Source organism: Ochotona princeps, chromosome 3 (assembly GCF_030435755.1).
Source record: "Ochotona princeps isolate mOchPri1 chromosome 3, mOchPri1.hap1, whole genome shotgun sequence".
Classification (NCBI taxonomy): domain Eukaryota; kingdom Metazoa; phylum Chordata; class Mammalia; order Lagomorpha; family Ochotonidae; genus Ochotona; species Ochotona princeps.
Window position 1 is genome coordinate 71,774,685 of NC_080834.1, and position 17,516 is coordinate 71,792,200.

A 17,516-nucleotide genomic window follows, 5' to 3' on the forward strand; every position below is an offset into this window, starting at 1 on the left:
TGGGGGCAGACCAGACTAGGCAGGGCTACAACACCTGTGTGCCTCAAGTGGACTAGATGAGGGAAAAGCCAGACTGGGCTGATTGTTCCTACTGGTGCAATCTACAATTAGAGTGGATGAGGGTTATTTGGGCTTAGCCACAGCATCAGCTGGCAGAAGCTGTCACTGGGGGCTAATTCTGCCAAGTCAAACTACAGAATCACCTGGACAGTGCATAATCTGGGAGTGGGAATGGCCTGGGAGGGAAATAGTGGGCTTCTCCTTCTTGGGTTACCACTCCCATGGGAGGGCATGAAAACTAGAACAGGGGCTGGGGTGGCTAGACAGAGAGATACCCAACAACATCCATGAGGGCTGGATAGTTGAGCTGGTTAGATGGAACTAAGCTTCTATACCCACTGACATGTACACTTGCCGGATGGGATGTGGGACATACTGGACAAGTCTGTTACACATACTGGCAAACCAGGGAGGGGGAGGGTCTGGTGGGGTTATTGTGGGTTGGTCTGACTAGGCTGTAGCTCCCACTGGTTTATGTGAGGGCCTAGTATGTACTGGGCAGAACCAGGCTGGATTGCAACACCCATTGGTTCCAGTGGAAGACAGGGATGGAAACAGAACCAACCCAGCAGTTGCAACCACCAGCTGATCAGGGCGATGGACTGTGCCGGGCCCTGTACTTGCTAGTACATACAAGAATCTGGTCTGGGAACACCTCAAAGTTTCTTTGGGGATCTCCCCAATCAAAATGCTGGACTCAGAACCCTAACCAAGAAGAGACAGAAGAAAGAACAAGTCAATCAACCACCTCAGCTATATGTTGGCAGCAAAATACTGGGCAAATGAAGACTCTATGATGGACTATGTCAATCAGTGGATTCTTCAAAGACTTCGTCGTGCTTGGAGTGGCGAGACTGGCAGCAATTCATAACTGTTGAACTAGCAAAACCACTTGAGCAAGACCCTTGGAGCACGCCCCACATCAGGGACCTGGGGCGGGTGGGAGACTGGGTGGGACTTCTCTCTTAAAATCCCCCTTTACGTCAGATATATGAAGGAAACAATATGGAACTATTAGTCTTACCCATTTTCCTGCAGCCCTTGAACCTTTCTACCCTAATTAACTACGTAAAGATTATCAAAAATGTAATAAGAAAATGGAAAAAAATCTGTTTACCTTCCTGCCGATAAGAGTGTTATCAAATCATTTACATCTATTTAAGCATTAGGCAGATAAAAATCTGCAAAGAGAGGTCCTAAGGTTGGTATTTTTCAGGATTAAACGAATTCACTCATGTAACATCTTCTGTACCTAAGCTTTTTAACTATTAGTCCAACTAGATTAGGCATCTTATACTAGATATCACTGTTAGTTGTCTCACTGAGTACAACTTGATTGTTAAAATATGGCATATTAAAACATACATAGTAAAATGTGATTTTTAAAAAAAAAATACCCTCATTAAGAGGGTACATGTGAAATACAGTAAAATAGGAGTCACAGATAAGACTAATTTGCTACTTCTAAATATATTTACAAATGGAACTAAAGGGACAAAATATATTTTTTCACTGTTGATAGGCCAAGAGTATTCAAAATTGTCATGGAAAATGGCTATTACGAAAATAAATATGTACAGATTTCAAAATTTTGCTCTAAAATATTTCAAGGCTACTTAATTGCTTTCATTAATTTCAAGATCAAAAGAACCTTTTGGTGTTGAGCATTCAATATTTGAAGATTTGCTGTTACAGCCTCAGTAAATATTTTAAAAGATTTATTTATTTTTATTAAAAGGCGATCAGATTTATACAGAGAAGGAAAGACAAAGGTCTTCCAACCATTGGTTTATTTCCCAAACGGCTGCAACAAGCCGCAGTTGAGCCAGTCTGAAACCAGGATCTTCTTCCAGGCCTTCCAGGCAGGTACAGGGTCCAAAAGCTTTGGGCCACCCTCTATGCTTTCCTAGGCCATAGGCAGGGAGCAGGATGGGAAATGGAACACACACACACACACACACACACACACACATACACTAGCAGTAGCTTTAGCTTTGGAAATGGGCTCTTGCATAGGCTTCGAGGTTTTGTTCAGATGTGAGAGGCTGTTCAATCATACATGACTGATAGTCAACAGCTGAAGTTTACTAGTGGCATCAGGCTTTTACAAACTGAGGGTCACATCGGATAAGGGAGGATGCACTGATGAGTTTACACATCAATAACAGGAGCTGACTTGAGATTATGGGAGTTTCCATAGGCTGTCTGTGGAACCCATCCATTGTTTCCACACCCTTGCCTGATAGTATCACTGTTACGTATATTCAATCAATTGTCCTACAAGAGGCCTGTCCAGAAGACATGGGTCATGGACAACAGCAGGCACTACATTTCGCCCAAGAATGATGTCTTACATGAAAGACTGAAAACAGAAAAAGATAAAAGGAGAAGCAGAGTAATGTCTCCACTTTGCTTCCCTGTTTGACCTACAGGAGTCCCAAGGTTCCTTAAAAACAGAGGACTCTGTAATTTGAAAATCACTACTCTTTAGAAATCCATCCGCTACCCATTTCAAAAGCTGGATATGACTCAACTGCACAAGATACAGAATGTTGGAATAAAGGGGCGGTTCTGATTAAGCATTTCACGTAATATCATGACAAAATCCAACCTCTTTTTCTACATCTGTCCTTTGTCCTCATTTAGGGATACATATCCTCTCAAGTAAATGTCTTAACAATGTTTAGAAAAGGTTCACATAAGACACAGGTTTCACAGAAGAAAATTCAGTGAAAAAAGAAGCAGTAACATCCACACAGACATTTATTCACCTATTATCCAGCTCTGTTCACCTTTTTGAATTCTAAAATTACTGAGCCGAACTTTATTAAATCTATAGAAAAACTTTCAGCAAGTTCAAACCTTAGGGTGAAGAACCTCTCATGACTTTTTCACTGCATTTCCCTAGATAATCCAATGTATTAGACACTTTGAAAAATGGGAGTAAAGGTTTATTTAGGACTCAAAAGAGACTTTCAGTCTCTTATGTAATAGAATTAACTTCTCTTGAAAAACCTTTAAAATGAACAAAAATAATTATGACAATGGAGGCCATAATGGATCTGGTATCACGGTAGATGCTTTCCACATTAATATGAAAGACCAGAAACAAAACGCTGTATTTCAATAAAAGTATGTATTACAAATGTTATGACAACAGTATTGAAAATAGAATACTTTGATATTAAAACGGGGTCAAAAGGAGCATTAGGTTGAGGATATTATTTTGGCCCAACTGAAGCCCTACACTTGGGTAATGAATGTTGAGATCCCTAGCAGACAAGCAAACAAAAAAGCAAACTTGCTGAATGACATTAAAATGTTTTAAATATGTCTCTTTTTATTTAATGTAAGGGGGGATTTTTCAGGGGTGTTAATAAATCTCACCCTTTTCATTTCTTTTCTTAAATATATTCATGTCAAAAGGGTGCTCTCGTTGAAGAACAGTCATTTGGAGTAGATCCTTTAAGATATTGGAGACAAAAAATTGTAGCCAAACAGAACAAAGCAGATATTTCAGAAGAAATGTTTCTATTCATGCTATAACTATGTAATCTACCAAAATATTATGATTTATACCTAATTATGACCATAACTCATACCTAAAAACCTATCATTATAAAGAAACATGCTAAATTGGGAATTAAGAGACAGAGTCTGTATTTTGTCCCCATTGATATTATTCCAAACATTTGTGACTGTAGTTCTCAGTGATGCCTCTGGTAGCATCAGGGTATGTTATAAGGACTGGATAATTTCCACACACTATTTCTAAACTCTGTCATTCCTTACTGCTCTGTCACTTTTATAACCCCTGTGAGATTAAATCAATCTACAACTTCCCCTCTCCCGCTCCCGCACACACAGCTGCAACTCTCACTATCCAAGGGTTTTTCTAATAGGAAGGTAGAGCACAATGAAGCAATTGCTATCTGATAATATGATCTTAGAAATAGTTCGGCTTTAAGTTGAAGCTATTTTTTGCTTTTTCTCCTCCTACCTGAAGGAAGAAGGAAAAGGTCGTGTCCTGAGGATGGTCGGCTACCAGAGCCAGGAGGTTTTGAAGGTTCCATGAGACTATGCCTTGCTGGTGGAGGGGGAGGTGGCAGCGATGGGGGAAGGGCTTCAAAAGCATCTTCACCTGCATTTGAAGAAAGGTCCATGTCAAGAGCAGAACTTCATGAAGCAAAACACATTGCAGCAAGCAAAATCAAGGATGGATTTTTTCATGCTGTTTATAAAGAACTTAATCATTGGGGTTTATCCAGCAGTTCAGCAACTTTGATAACAGGAAGGAATTATTTGGGAGAAGCGTATACACACACACCCACACGCATACGCACACACGCACAAGCAGGTCTATTTTTTCTGTCTCTCCACAAAATGGAGAACTAAGGTTAGGAAACCACTCACGATTCACTAGTAATATTTACAACATTAGGAACTTGATGTTTGAACTAAAAATTACTGTAACTCACGCCATCAAAATATCTTGGATTCATGTTTGTCCACTGATTTTAAAACCAATGTAAGCCAATGTTATGTGATTTAATTTATTGACAAAATATACAAACAAAATGCACCTAAAGCAGAGGAATATGAAACTTTTCTACTTATCTGATTACCTCTAAAGGATAGTGAACTTTTTTGTGTAGTTCCCCAAATTAGTAACTTGCACTTGTAGCTAAGTACTGTTAACTATTACAGCACACTTTCCTGTTTCCCCTACCACACCTTGGTATTTTACTCATAGTTTTTTTTTTTTTACCTCAATGTTTAATAAAAATGCTGTATACAAATTTTTGCAAGCTCTCTTAAATACCTTGTGAATAGAACAGGCTATATGTACACACCTACATACTTCAGTAAAAACAATTCATATGCAGTTTTGTGACCTAAATACGAAGGCGTATTTAAAGAAATTTGCTTTACCATTCATTGAACTTGCCTTATAAAAAAGAATATTTCCCTAATCCTCATACATTTTTTAAATTAAAAAATATGAAGATACAGGGGAGCTTTGCTATCATTCTAAGCTGCCATTATCAACTACATTGTATTTACTCAAACCTATTTTCAACCCCTACAAGACAGAAACAAGCCCAAAATCACAAGTGGTATGAAGTCCAAAATGACAAGGGACTGACTGAAAAAAGCTCGGATTCCATTGGAATAGCTGAAGATTTTCACAAATAGGCATGACTTACATGTGGAAGCAGCAGACTGCTCCCATATGAAATAAGTGTCCTGAAACAGGGAGGAGTAACGCAGACAAGCGCATTCAGGATAGTGCTGAAAAAACGGGAAGGCTTAACATATCAAAGGGGTAAAAAATATTTATTTCTCAAATGCAACAATATATTTTTTTCCATAGAGAATGAATGAGATCAACAAAGAAAGCTTCTGATGTTCAAAAGATAATGCAGGACACCAATGTGGCTTGTCCAATAATGTGGTCACTATTTATATACAGCTGTTTAAACTTAAATTAACAAAATATCAGCTCCACAATCACACTTAACCATACACAAATATACACGTCCTTCACATTCCACAGAAAGACCCAGGAAACAGGGCTCATCAAGGTCATGAAGACTTTGATAGCAAGTCAAGAACCAGTGTATAGAGTGTGGTAGAAGGAAGAAAAAGTCCAGGTGAAAGGAACTTAGCAGAAACTCTTGTAAATAATGTTGTGTATCTCAAACCATTGGCCAATAGTGTGTGTGATAAATCTGAAAAGTTCTTTAATTTATCTGGAAGGCTAGTTGTAAATACAGAAAAACTAATAGAATGGAACCTCATCAGACATTATTTCATGTTAAGAATAGTTGTTATAAGAAGTCTTAGGTGCATGGAGACTCTGTCAGCATCGAAAAATGGTTGAGAAGCTCCCTGCCTGGAAGTACTGAAATGCATAGTAAGGACAGCACCATCAAATCATAGCTCACAATATAGAATATATTTTACACAATTTCTTATTTGCACAAATGCATGATTGTTTTTTATAATTAAGTAAAACTGGATCACTTCATGCTGGAAAATATGTTCATGTTTATGAACAACTGCTAAATCCCAATGCATCAATCCGTTAGTTGAAAAACAAACAAAAAACCCTAGAAGAACACTGGGGCTTTGAGGGGGAAAAAAGCACTCACGTCTTTTCACACTGTATGAAGTACAGAAGAAACAACCTGAACAATACCCCCAGCGACAGTCGCTTAATCATTTAGAGGGAGAAAGCGTATAGGAGCTTGATTACCACCATCATCTGCAGAACTCATGCTAATGTGAGGAACATTCTCAGATACGAAGAAAAGCCAGAGGTGGTTTGTGTAAAAAAAAAAAAAAGATGTTTAAGTTTTTAACCTAATGGAGGGATGAGAAGATCATAATCAGAGGGCGTCCTGTTGAGTGCAGAACCATGCTTTGGACTGTCCCGGGTTGGAGGCCTGGCAGGTGGTAATGGCACTGGCTCAGAGGCTGAATCAAAAACATCTCCTAGAGGATAACACAAAACCTTAATGTATTTTTCAGTACAGCATGGGAAAGGAATTTTGCCTTTAAATGCTGACTAGTAAGATAAGAGACCACCAAAGAAAATACACTTTATACACACCTTTTAAATAGATGCCTAATTCAGAAATGGTTGATTTCTTTATTTCTGATGATGTACCATGTGTTCCATTCAATATACAATGACCATTATCACATGACCTGAAACAGAAAACAGGGCAAAGATCATGCAAGGAAAATAACTTTCAACTTAAGTCATCTGGGAGATAGAGGAAATCAGTATCCATATTCATCAAATAGCTTTAAAATATATTTAATTTCCTTTCCCAGAAAAAGCACCGGTAATAGTATCTAGGTATCAGTACCCTTACTTTAGAGTTCATATTTGACTTCTCTGATTTACTCTGAATTCTTACAGTAAAAATACATTCATAGTGAGAAGACACTGGATGTTTAAACAGGTATTACAGGAGTGCTTCATTTGAAATTCATTTCTATTCTCTGGTGGCCACTTCTCTTACTTAAGGGACGAGAAGTGGTTCATTTAAGAATAGGTGATGACGTGTTGGATTTTCATAACATGACAGCTTTTTTTTTCCCCGAGATTAAGTTTAATTATTCCTTCACTGTTTCACTTTTTGTGCATGCTGACAGTTCACTTCTGATACTCCTGAAGAAGTGACATGGGGAAGGAACCACTGAGCTTCCTGAGAGCTCTGGGGAGGAGATGAGATGGAGCCCAGCTTCATTCGTCAGCTCGCTGGAACACACCAGATAAAGAATTCACTCCAATTAAGATTAGGAATTAGAAACATTTATTACTTCTCTATACCAGTAGAAAGGTAGTAATGATGGTTATAATTCAAGTTTATTTTCAGGATTTTGGGAAGGTTGCCACCAGAAATCTCAAAAAAATATGACAATACAATTAAAACATATTAAAATTATATTCCCCACTTCTCCAGCAATGGGGAAAAAAAAGACTTCCAAGGTGAATAAACGTCTCACCCTATTTCAGTTTAAAATGACTACATATTTATAGTAATCAATGGATCTTAGGATTATAACAATTTGTATTTGATGAGGAGAAACTTTTTTCTCTAATAGATTAGTAGACACCTGGTTCTTCTGATATAATAAATTGCTTCTCAGTTATCACTTTGTTTTTCCAATGACACTATTTTATCAATGAATGTCTTAAACAGTAGCAATTAAAAAGAAATGTTTTGGTTCTTTCTTTGAAAAATGAAGCCTTGGACCGTACAGTGCTGCTAATTCCAGTTAATAATTTTGCAGAACACTGATAATTCTGACCAGGATCAATTATTAAGACAGGCCTATGGTTAAAGTGGGGATTAGCTTGTTCCCCCAAAACTGCATTTTTTTTCAATCTCAGAAACCTGAAGAAACACATTAAAATATCAGCTTTTTCAAATGGGAAGAAATATTCTACTCATAAGTTACTTTAAATTTATTGACTTGACCTCAAAAGGAAATGGAACCATAATAGAGAAGGCACAAATGGCAAATGCTGAACAGGCAACTAACTAAAAGGAACTGAGCTCTTCTCTGTGTGCCAAGTGCAGCTCCAGGAGTGAGATACAAAAGAAACTAGCTGAGAGAGTAGATCTGAAACTGCATCTAATTACTGAGTACCTCACAGATGACGCACACGCACACACACACACAGCGCTTTACTAATCTAATTACAGAATGTTTTTTTTAAAAAAAGTTTTATTTATTTTTATTGCAAAGTCAGATATACAGAGAGAAGGAGAGACAGAGAGAGAGGAAGACTTTCAATTCACTGATTCACTCCCCAAGTGGCTGCAACGGCCAGAGCTGTGCTGATCCGAAGCCAGGAGCCTGGAGCCTCTTCCAGCTCTCCCACGCGGGTGCAGGGTCCCAAGGCTTTTGGCTGACCTTGACTGCTTTCCGAGGCCAGAAGCAAGGAGCTGGATGGGAAGGGGCTGCCGGGATTAGAACTGGTGCCTATATTGGATCCTGGTACATGCAAAGCGAGGACTTTAGCTGCTAGACCACAGCGCAGAGTCCCAGAATGATTTATTTTTACATAAAATAAATTAACATTTCATACACACGCTTCATTATGAACAATTCTAATATAAAAGTACTTTTGCAAGTTGAAGGAAAAATAAAATCTGTGGTGCATGTTAAGAAGCCCCCACTCGCAATGTTGGAGTCTCAGCTGTTCCACCTCTGATACAACTCCCCGCTAGCGCATCTGGGAGAGTGGAAGAGGCCCCAGGCTCTGGTTCCCTGTCTGGGCACTGTAAGCATTTGGGGAGTGAAACAGAGAGCTGATGAAGTTGTTGTTCTCTCTTTCCCTATCATGTGCTCTCCTTCTCTGCTTTTTAAGTAAATGAAAATTAAAAAAATAAGCTTATTTTGGTAAATTTTTTAAAATGATTACATGCATTTTGATAACATGCATTATCTATGAGCTTTATATGACTGTTGCTGACACATATCAAGGAAATTTCCGTTGTAGTGAGAATAAAACAGCACAATGGAGGCAAACAGGACTATTATTCCTCACATTTTTACCTGATCTAAGCCAAGTTAAAACAGTATCTGATGAAGATCAGGGGAAATATTTACTTGTTAAGCATATGAAATGAAACAGGTAACACGTCCAAAAGTGAAATGAATCTCAGTATACTAGTCTTCTTTTTCTTTTATACTTAATTTTATTGAATTAATTATTTCATAATACAGTTTCAAAAGGATTTCCCTTCTCTCCCTTCCCAAATCCCCTCTCCACAGATTTTCCCAATGTTATTGCGATAGTATAGTCCTCCACAAAGTGTACTAAATCCATCATTCTGCTATATAAGTGTATCCTGACATTCTAGGTATGGACAATGGCAGAGTCCAACATCCAGTTGTCAAGACATATTTATCAGTTTCATTGAGAGTTCATCTTTGATTTGAAAGTAGAATGGCATACTGCATTGTATCTTCCCCTCTAGATAAGATAGTCTCTATTACCCAGTTACTATACTGCCTTAAATGAAACCCATAAACAAGAGGAAGAAAAATAGAAAATTTACAACATGAAATTGAATAGCACACTACTGTATGAGCTATGTGTCACTGAAGAAATTAATAGGAAAATAGTTTTTTAAGGAAATTAAAAACAAAAATATCAATACCCACGAGATGTAGCAAAAACAGTATTGAAAGGGACATAATATCAGATGCTTATAAACAATTGAAATATCTCAAATAAATGAACTAACGATGCATCTTAAGGAGGACTTATTATGAAGAAATACACAGGAAGCAAGAGAGGATAAAGATCACAGCAAAAATAAATGGAACTGAAACAAACAAAAAATAAAAACTACAAATTGCAACAAGGAAGAGCCATTTTTTCCTTTTTTTTTTTTAATTAATTACATGGCATTACGTGACACAGTTTCATAGGCTCTGGGATTCCCCCAACCCCTCCCCATGCCCTTCCCCCATAGTGGATTCCTCCACCTTGTTGCAATATTGTAGTTCAAATTCAGTCAAGATTCTTTCCATTGCAAGCATATACCAAGCATAGAGTCCAGCATCTTATTGTCCAGATAAATTCAATGGTTTCTTGGGGAGACCATCTCTGGTCTGAAGGTAGAGCTCTTTACTTAAACAAGAAAGTTCGGACTTGGCGGTGTGGCCTAGTGGCTAAAGTCCTCGCCTTGAACGCACCGGGATCCCATATGGGCGCCGGTTCTAATCCCGGCAGCTCCACTTCCCATCCAGCTCCCTACTTGTGGCCTGGGAAAGCAGTCGAGGACGGCCCAATGCTTTGGGACCCTGCACCCGTGTGGGAGACCCTGGCTCCTGGCTTCGGATTGGCGCAGCACCGGCTGTTGCAGCTCACTTGGGGAGTGAATCATTGGAGGGAAGATCTTCCTCTCTGTCTCTCCTCCTCTCTGTATATCTGACTTTCCAATAAAAATAAATAAATCTTAAAAAAAAAGAAAGTTCAAGAAGATTGGCATAATACTAATTTCTAAGTATTTGCTTCGTTAAATATGTGCTTAGAATTGATAAAATTATAACAGTTTCAGGAAAACATGAGTTAACTGAGACCATATGAAATGTCTAGAAAAAATGGAGGGGGTGGCGTATAATTTTTGGCAATAGGAGAGTGAGGAAAAATCTTAGAAAGCACTAAGCTTTCTTTAAAAGTAATATGAAACAGTAAAGGGAAGAGGCTTTGGGCAGGAAACCAAAGATTTTTAATTAAATGGGTATGAGTTAACTGTAACACACCATTATAAATGACAATGCTTATGCAGATGTGAGGTGGGAAAAGGCTGCCCACAGTCTTACCGAACAGGAGCTTTTACGTTATGACAATGAGGTGATTGTGAATTCAGGGAAACAGGATGGGATGAAGGAATCTTGTACTCATCATCATCATCTTCTACCATGTCTTTTGTTTTCTCTGAAAGAGAATTTGCTAACGGACCAGTACACCTATCAGGGGAGAAAAAAATCCAATCCAGTTTGAGTAGAATAATCAAAACAGGAACTTCTGTCAAGATATATTCAAATCAACAATGCTACATTGTCACTTATGTTCGTTTTCCAATTAATTACAGGGTTACAAATGACGAGCCATTTTTTACATCAAATACAAACGGAAAGGATTTTCAATATTTTGTGCAGACGTTCTTGACAGTTATAAAAATTTTAAATCTCTAATTCTAAATGGTACAATATGAAAACTAATACCCTGCCAAAGAAAATAAAAACAAGCTGGCTTTGATAGAGACAAATGAATAAAATAATTCAAACCGTTATTAATATAGTAGCATTTGTTCCAACTTAAATTAGTAAAATAGGATAAAAATAAATTCAGTCACTAAAAATGAAGTCTTTAGAGAGGCTTCAATTTTTTGTCTTTTGGGAATTTTATTTGTAGCTGAAAAACCATCTTGTTAAATTCAATGAAATGTAAACTCATCTGTGAAATTATAATTTGCTCCTTGTTTTGCCTAAAACAGCTGAGAAGTAAAAATGAACTGAACAAATCGAAAATTAGAAGCAGACAAAAGGAGACTTCGAGTCTTTGCAGCAGAGTTCACTGTATTTATGGCTCGTACTCTTGTGCTAAATGGAAGACAACTCAAACGGGTAAAACCATCCCCTATTGCTAAAATAAATTTCCAACCGTTTTACTTATTGGTACAGCCCAATCAATAAAATAAAACAGATGCAAATAAGCAAGCACAAAGAAACCCATTTTTCACAATAGTTGCTGCTGAGGTTTTACTTACTCCTTGCTGATGACAAAGAAAACCGCTAGAGCAGAACTTTGCAGACATCATAACCCCCATGAAAATGCTTTTCATTTCAAAAAACACTCTAACTTGTCACAACTAAGTGACTGCAGTTTTGAAGCACCTCTGTAGAGGGTGCAATAGGCCTTGGCATACGGTGCTATCAAATCTTAAACAAGTTTTTCCTTTTGATTTTTTCCTTATTGCAAGTTGAGTAACCCTTGTCCAAAATGTTTGGCACTAATTACATGTCAAATTTCTTATTTTCTTTTTTTCAGATTTTTGGACTATTTATATGATTTATTGGTTTGAGTGTTCCTAATCTGAAAATCTGAACTCTAACATGCGCCTAATACAAACACTTTTTGAACACAATATGAGAATACTGTTTTGGATTTTGGATTTTTGCATTTCCAAATTAGAGAAGCTTAACCTGTAGTCAAAACAGAAACAATTTTCTCTGTGCGTTTCTCTGTGCCCATCAGTAGATGACAGTCTGAAAAAACGCAAAGGTTTTCAGGTATCTACCACATTTATAAGTCTCTAGGAAGTTTAGAGATCAAACGAAAATTTTTTCTAACATTTTAGAAAAGTGCATTTTTACCTGTCTTTGAAGAGTTTTTCAATACCGATCACTGAATTCTTACTTGTGTAAGCTACCATGGAATTTAAGTGGCAGTGTATGGTGAGATAAAGTGGTGCTGTGGTAGAAGGTTCAATGTCAAAGCCGAGAACCAAAGCTAAGAACCTTATCAATAATGTCTTTACACATTCTACGGCTTAACTGTGGAGGATTTATTTCCCAACTGAAAACTAGTATAAGGACCACAAAATACGTAAGTATATGGACTACAAAATGGTAATCTCATGTAAGGGATTGAAAATATTAATTTGCCATAAAATATGGTAAACAAAAACGTCAAGTAAGCAACACAAGAGTCAGAATGGGTTCGCCTTTCAAATGAAGTAAGAATTATATACATCATTTCTATGTCCTCACATGCTGCCACTCAGAAAAATCACAGCCAGAGATTTAAAGCAAAATATAGCTGTTTTGAAACCATTACTGCACATGTGCCATAAACAAATTTTTCCAAATGAGTTTTATAATACACTACTAAATTTAAAAGCATCTTCATGATACCAAGAATAATCAGTATGGCATGCTAGTAGGCTTCAAGATAAGCCTGAATTCCGCACATTTCCATGACTGTTTTTCAAGCGCTCTGAAGTCAGTGTGCACCTGTGTGCTGTCTAGCTTCCCTGCTCTTCGTACACATGCTTTCTTACTTCCTTCAGATTCTATTTCAGCATAATCCGCTCAGAGGTTTTTGTCAAGGTTCTCATCTAAAGCAAAAGTCATTTATCCATTGCTTATTCACTTCCAACCTATTTTCCCTTCAATCATTTATCACTAGCTGCAACAGATAATATAGTCATGTTTTGCTTTCTGTTCTCCACAATAGCATGAACTCCATGTAAGGCAAGGATTTATCTTCTTTATGTTGAATCCCAGGATGGAAACAGATGAAATCTGGATACTCCATTCATGAAATTTAAAACACTAGCACTTCATGAAAACATATTACACTAGTCAACAATTCTACTTCTAACAATTAAAGAAATACTTTTCTTTTTCCAAAGGAAGAAATGCACCAGGTGGGGACGGAAGGACAATGTGGCAGTTAAAGCACCCACACTCAACATCAGAGGACGTGAGTTCACGTCTTAGCTCTACCGCTGTAGGCTTAACAATTTAGCAAATAATTTTATTTTCTCCCTAGAAGCAATAATTGCCCATGTTTTAAGTATTTACTTAAAGTTTTATATTCATAGATAAGTATGCTAATGGTATGAAGGAGAAAAAAATTCTTTCAGAAAAATTAAGTATTTATATAGTTACAGTTTCAGCTTACTTGTAGAAACAAATTCTATACTTATCCGAGTCTCAACAAGAATTATACAACGAAAATCTTATCACTGTAAACAGATATGGTTTTATAAAAAAAAAAGAAACATTATCACAGAACTTTCTAAAATCAAACAAATGGGAATCAGAGTAATGGCATTCCAATAAATACTTAAAATAACAGAACAAATTCTAGCTTTGATATTCGTGAATTTAACTCCATGTTTCTGAGATCTGGGAAGATTTATGTTTAACAGTAACTTACTTCTGGTTTTGGCCTGATTTTGAAACATGCATTAGAAAATAAAATATCCTTATTTCAATAACTGACATTTTATTAAGATCTTTGTTCTACACTCATTGTACCCTGGTTGAACAACGTCATGAGAGCAAAATCGATCAATAATAACAGCAATAGTTATATCAATTATTATTAGGTCAATAATCTGAACCACATGGTTTTAATAATGGAATATCACCAATCAACTTAAAGAAACATGCAAGTGTCAAAATTTCACATATAATTGATACAAAAGAAAAATAATCTTTAAAAAATTGTATGAATTCTAAAATGCTGAAGCTCTAAATAATTTAGAGACTTTAATTTGAGCTAATTCTCTCAATTACCAGATGGCAAAAATAGGCTCTAGAAAGTAATTTAAATATAAGAAAAATATTGAAACCTAGTCTGATTTTATTTCACTTATCTTTTAAAATTTCCTAATTATTTAATAATAAACACAATACATAAGAGACTTATGACAATATTAGGTGACTAAGGAGACAATACAATCTAAATTATGTAAACATTCTCAATAAAATGTCTGGGATTAAAACTATGGACACTGATATTTACTCTTTGTGCTTGGGTTGTTAGGTATAAAAAGTATTCTTTCTTTTATGTTCACAATAAACACGAAAAGAAATTCTGCAGAAAAAATATGCCATTCAACTCTTTAACACATTGTTAAATACGGCTAACTTGTAGCATGAAAAATACAAAAAATAATTTTCTGCCAAGCATACATTGTTAACATATTTCTGGTATAATTAAAACAACTGTGGTGTTTCTGGGAGAAAAATCAGGAGTCAATGGAGTGCAAACATAATCCTGGTTAATTTTAAATATATTTTCAAATTTAAAAAATATTATCAAACACTGTACCTTGAATGTATTTTTTGCTTTATTTACAGAAGCGGGTACTTAACATTAAATATAAATAAAATCACTACAGATTCTTCTTTGAATGCTACTTGCCAATATATTTAATGAGCAGAAGTGTAAATTTAATCTCTAAAGACCAAGATTACATTTATAGGCAATTAGATTTGGATGTTTTATTACATATGCACATAACCAGAATTCATCTGAGTTTAGAACACCTTTGTATGTTTTTACTTAATTTAGCAGCCAGTATACCAAGTGTGTTATTATTTCAAACTTTTATATCTGTCATCAATTTGCAAGTTCCAAGAAAAGCTAGCATTGTAGAATGGCCCATTGGACTCAGTTTCATATTGTGCCTGTGTAATATCAAATGTTATATTCTTACATTTTTTCCCTGTCTTTCCCAAATGTGATAATCCCCTGACTTAGGATATTTTTTATACTTCACGAAAAACTTTAATTTACCAAGAACGAGAGATTCCACAGCCCTCCAACTGCATATAAAACAAAGTTAGTATTAGATAATATGCCATGTAGTATTCTCTATGGATTTCATGCTAAACTAATTTAATTTTCTAAATAGATGTGTGGTTTGGGATCTAACTTAACCTTCTTGAACATTCATAGATTCAGTGGGGGCTGAGTGCCCTGTATAGGAAGAAATAAGAAGTCCTATGACATAACTGAAAATGACGACCTTGGCAGATAAAATTAAAATCAGTCACCTAAGTAACTACATATCCTAGCTATGCCTGTTATATATCAAATACAATAAGGTGCTACAGGAGAATCATAGAAGAAAGTTGGTTTTGGCTTCAAAACCTAATTAATCTACTCCAGACAGCCATATTAAAATTAGGAAACAGCAATCAATGTACATCAAAAGTTCACAGAAAATGTGCATCACCTTTCAATTCAATTGTACCATTCACTTTTTGAAAAATCATCACACAGTAAACAGAAAACAAACTAGCGCAAGGAAAGAAAATCAGTTTTAATCATTATAACTGAAGAAGTCATTGAAGTAAATGAACATCAGACATGGACCATTAGGACTTTAGGTTAAATATATGTCTTATCTTCATAATTTGGTTAGTTCCTGATATTTTCCGGTAAAAGAAAACGAATCTAAGAATGTAACCAGGAAAGGCAGAATGTAAATTAATGAACTCAACTGCAGTGAACAAGACACAAAGACCTGCAGGCTTGACTTCATATATGAAATCAGAAAACAAAGACTGGGACACCTGGTGTTACACCCAGGTGGGCTAAGACTTAACCACCCGGTGCTGCTTGGTTCCCATTTTCCAATGTGATACCCAGGTTAATCGATTTATGTTTGCCTTTAAGGCACATATACTAATCTTTATACAGTAAGAGGGAAGGATATTTTAGTTGTCTAGCTATGAGGTAAAGCTAGAGCAATGGTGTAGATTAGAATGCTAAGAATATCTCAAAAAATGTTACTCATTTTATATAAATTCAAAAGAATAGTCAACAGGACTTTATAGCTAAATGGGTATGAGAAACAGAAAAACTGGAGGAATCAAGGACTGTTATGTTGTCAAAGTAGGTAGTTGGGATAAAACATGATACCGTTCAGAATTTCAAATTGGAAGGGAGAACTCATTGTGCTACCCTACCCTCTTCTTGGATGCAAGGAATATTTAGCTTTTTCTCTCTGTTGCTCAATGTATGATCTCAAGAAAGGTTAATTTTCATGGAAGCCACAGTTAACAGCAAAGACTGGAAAGATCTTGGGTTTCTACTCTACTGGTTCATTATCTGACTGGATTTTTATTTATTTTTTAATCAATGCCTCTCTATTCATACCAGATTTTCTGTTTGAGTAAATCAGAAACATTAACCGTATCTACCATATTTTTATGCATGGACCAATCACCTACGAATTCACTGAAACTCACTTTATGTTAGGGAGAAGGGTGGTAACTGGTGGAGGAGGTGAGAGCCGAGGAGGAACGTCATATTCTTCGTTTCCAAGGTGACCATTGGAGAAGACCTGAAAACAAATCAAATGGCTGCAGTCAAAGAATTCCACGTCTTGGGGGGTTTTGAGCCAATACAGTTCTTAGAAAATTTAGTTTTGAAGACACCTAATTTCAGTTTATTTAAACAGGTAAAATATCATTCTAAAAAACCAGCACTGATATAATTCTTAGCTTTTAAAAAATGTTTAATTTATTTGAAAAGCACAGTTACACAGAGAGTAGTCTTCCATTGGCTGGATTATGCTCCCAAGTAGTCACAATGGCTGAGGCGGAGCCAATCTGAAGCCAGGAGCTAGCAGCTCCTTCTGGATCTCCCATGGGGTGCAGGGGTCCAAGGTCTTTGCCCCAGTCTCTACTGCTTTTCCAGGCCACCAACAGGAAGCTGGGCTGGAAGTGGCACAGCCAGGAAACGCATCAGTGCCCATAAACAATGCCAGTGCTGTATGCAGAGGCTTAGCAAACTAAGCTGCAGCACTGGCCCCTGCAACTATTATCTTAATTTGTTCTAAATAAATATGTTCTAAATTATTGTATCTTTCTGGGATTAACATAATAGT

General features: G+C 36.5%; 1 protein-coding gene across 4 annotated transcripts in view; it reads right to left on the minus strand.

The window, feature by feature from the left end:
* The window catches only part of CBLB (Cbl proto-oncogene B), a 196,357-nt gene that overhangs the window by 5,862 nt on the left and 172,979 nt on the right, over positions 1–17,516 (minus strand). For 3 of the 4 annotated variants that reach the window (XM_058661828.1, XM_004593216.4, XM_058661826.1), the window contains 5 exons: positions 16,876–16,970; positions 10,921–11,067; positions 6,677–6,774; positions 6,427–6,558; positions 4,061–4,201 (listed from right to left, as the gene is read on the minus strand). In XM_058661828.1, coding sequence (XP_058517811.1) covers positions 4,061–4,201; positions 6,427–6,558; positions 6,677–6,774; positions 10,921–11,067; positions 16,876–16,970 — 613 coding nt within the window. The remainder of the gene's footprint in view (positions 1–4,060; positions 4,202–6,426; positions 6,559–6,676; positions 6,775–10,920; positions 11,068–16,875; positions 16,971–17,516) is intronic. The other variant, XM_004593217.4, reaches the window with a different exon arrangement.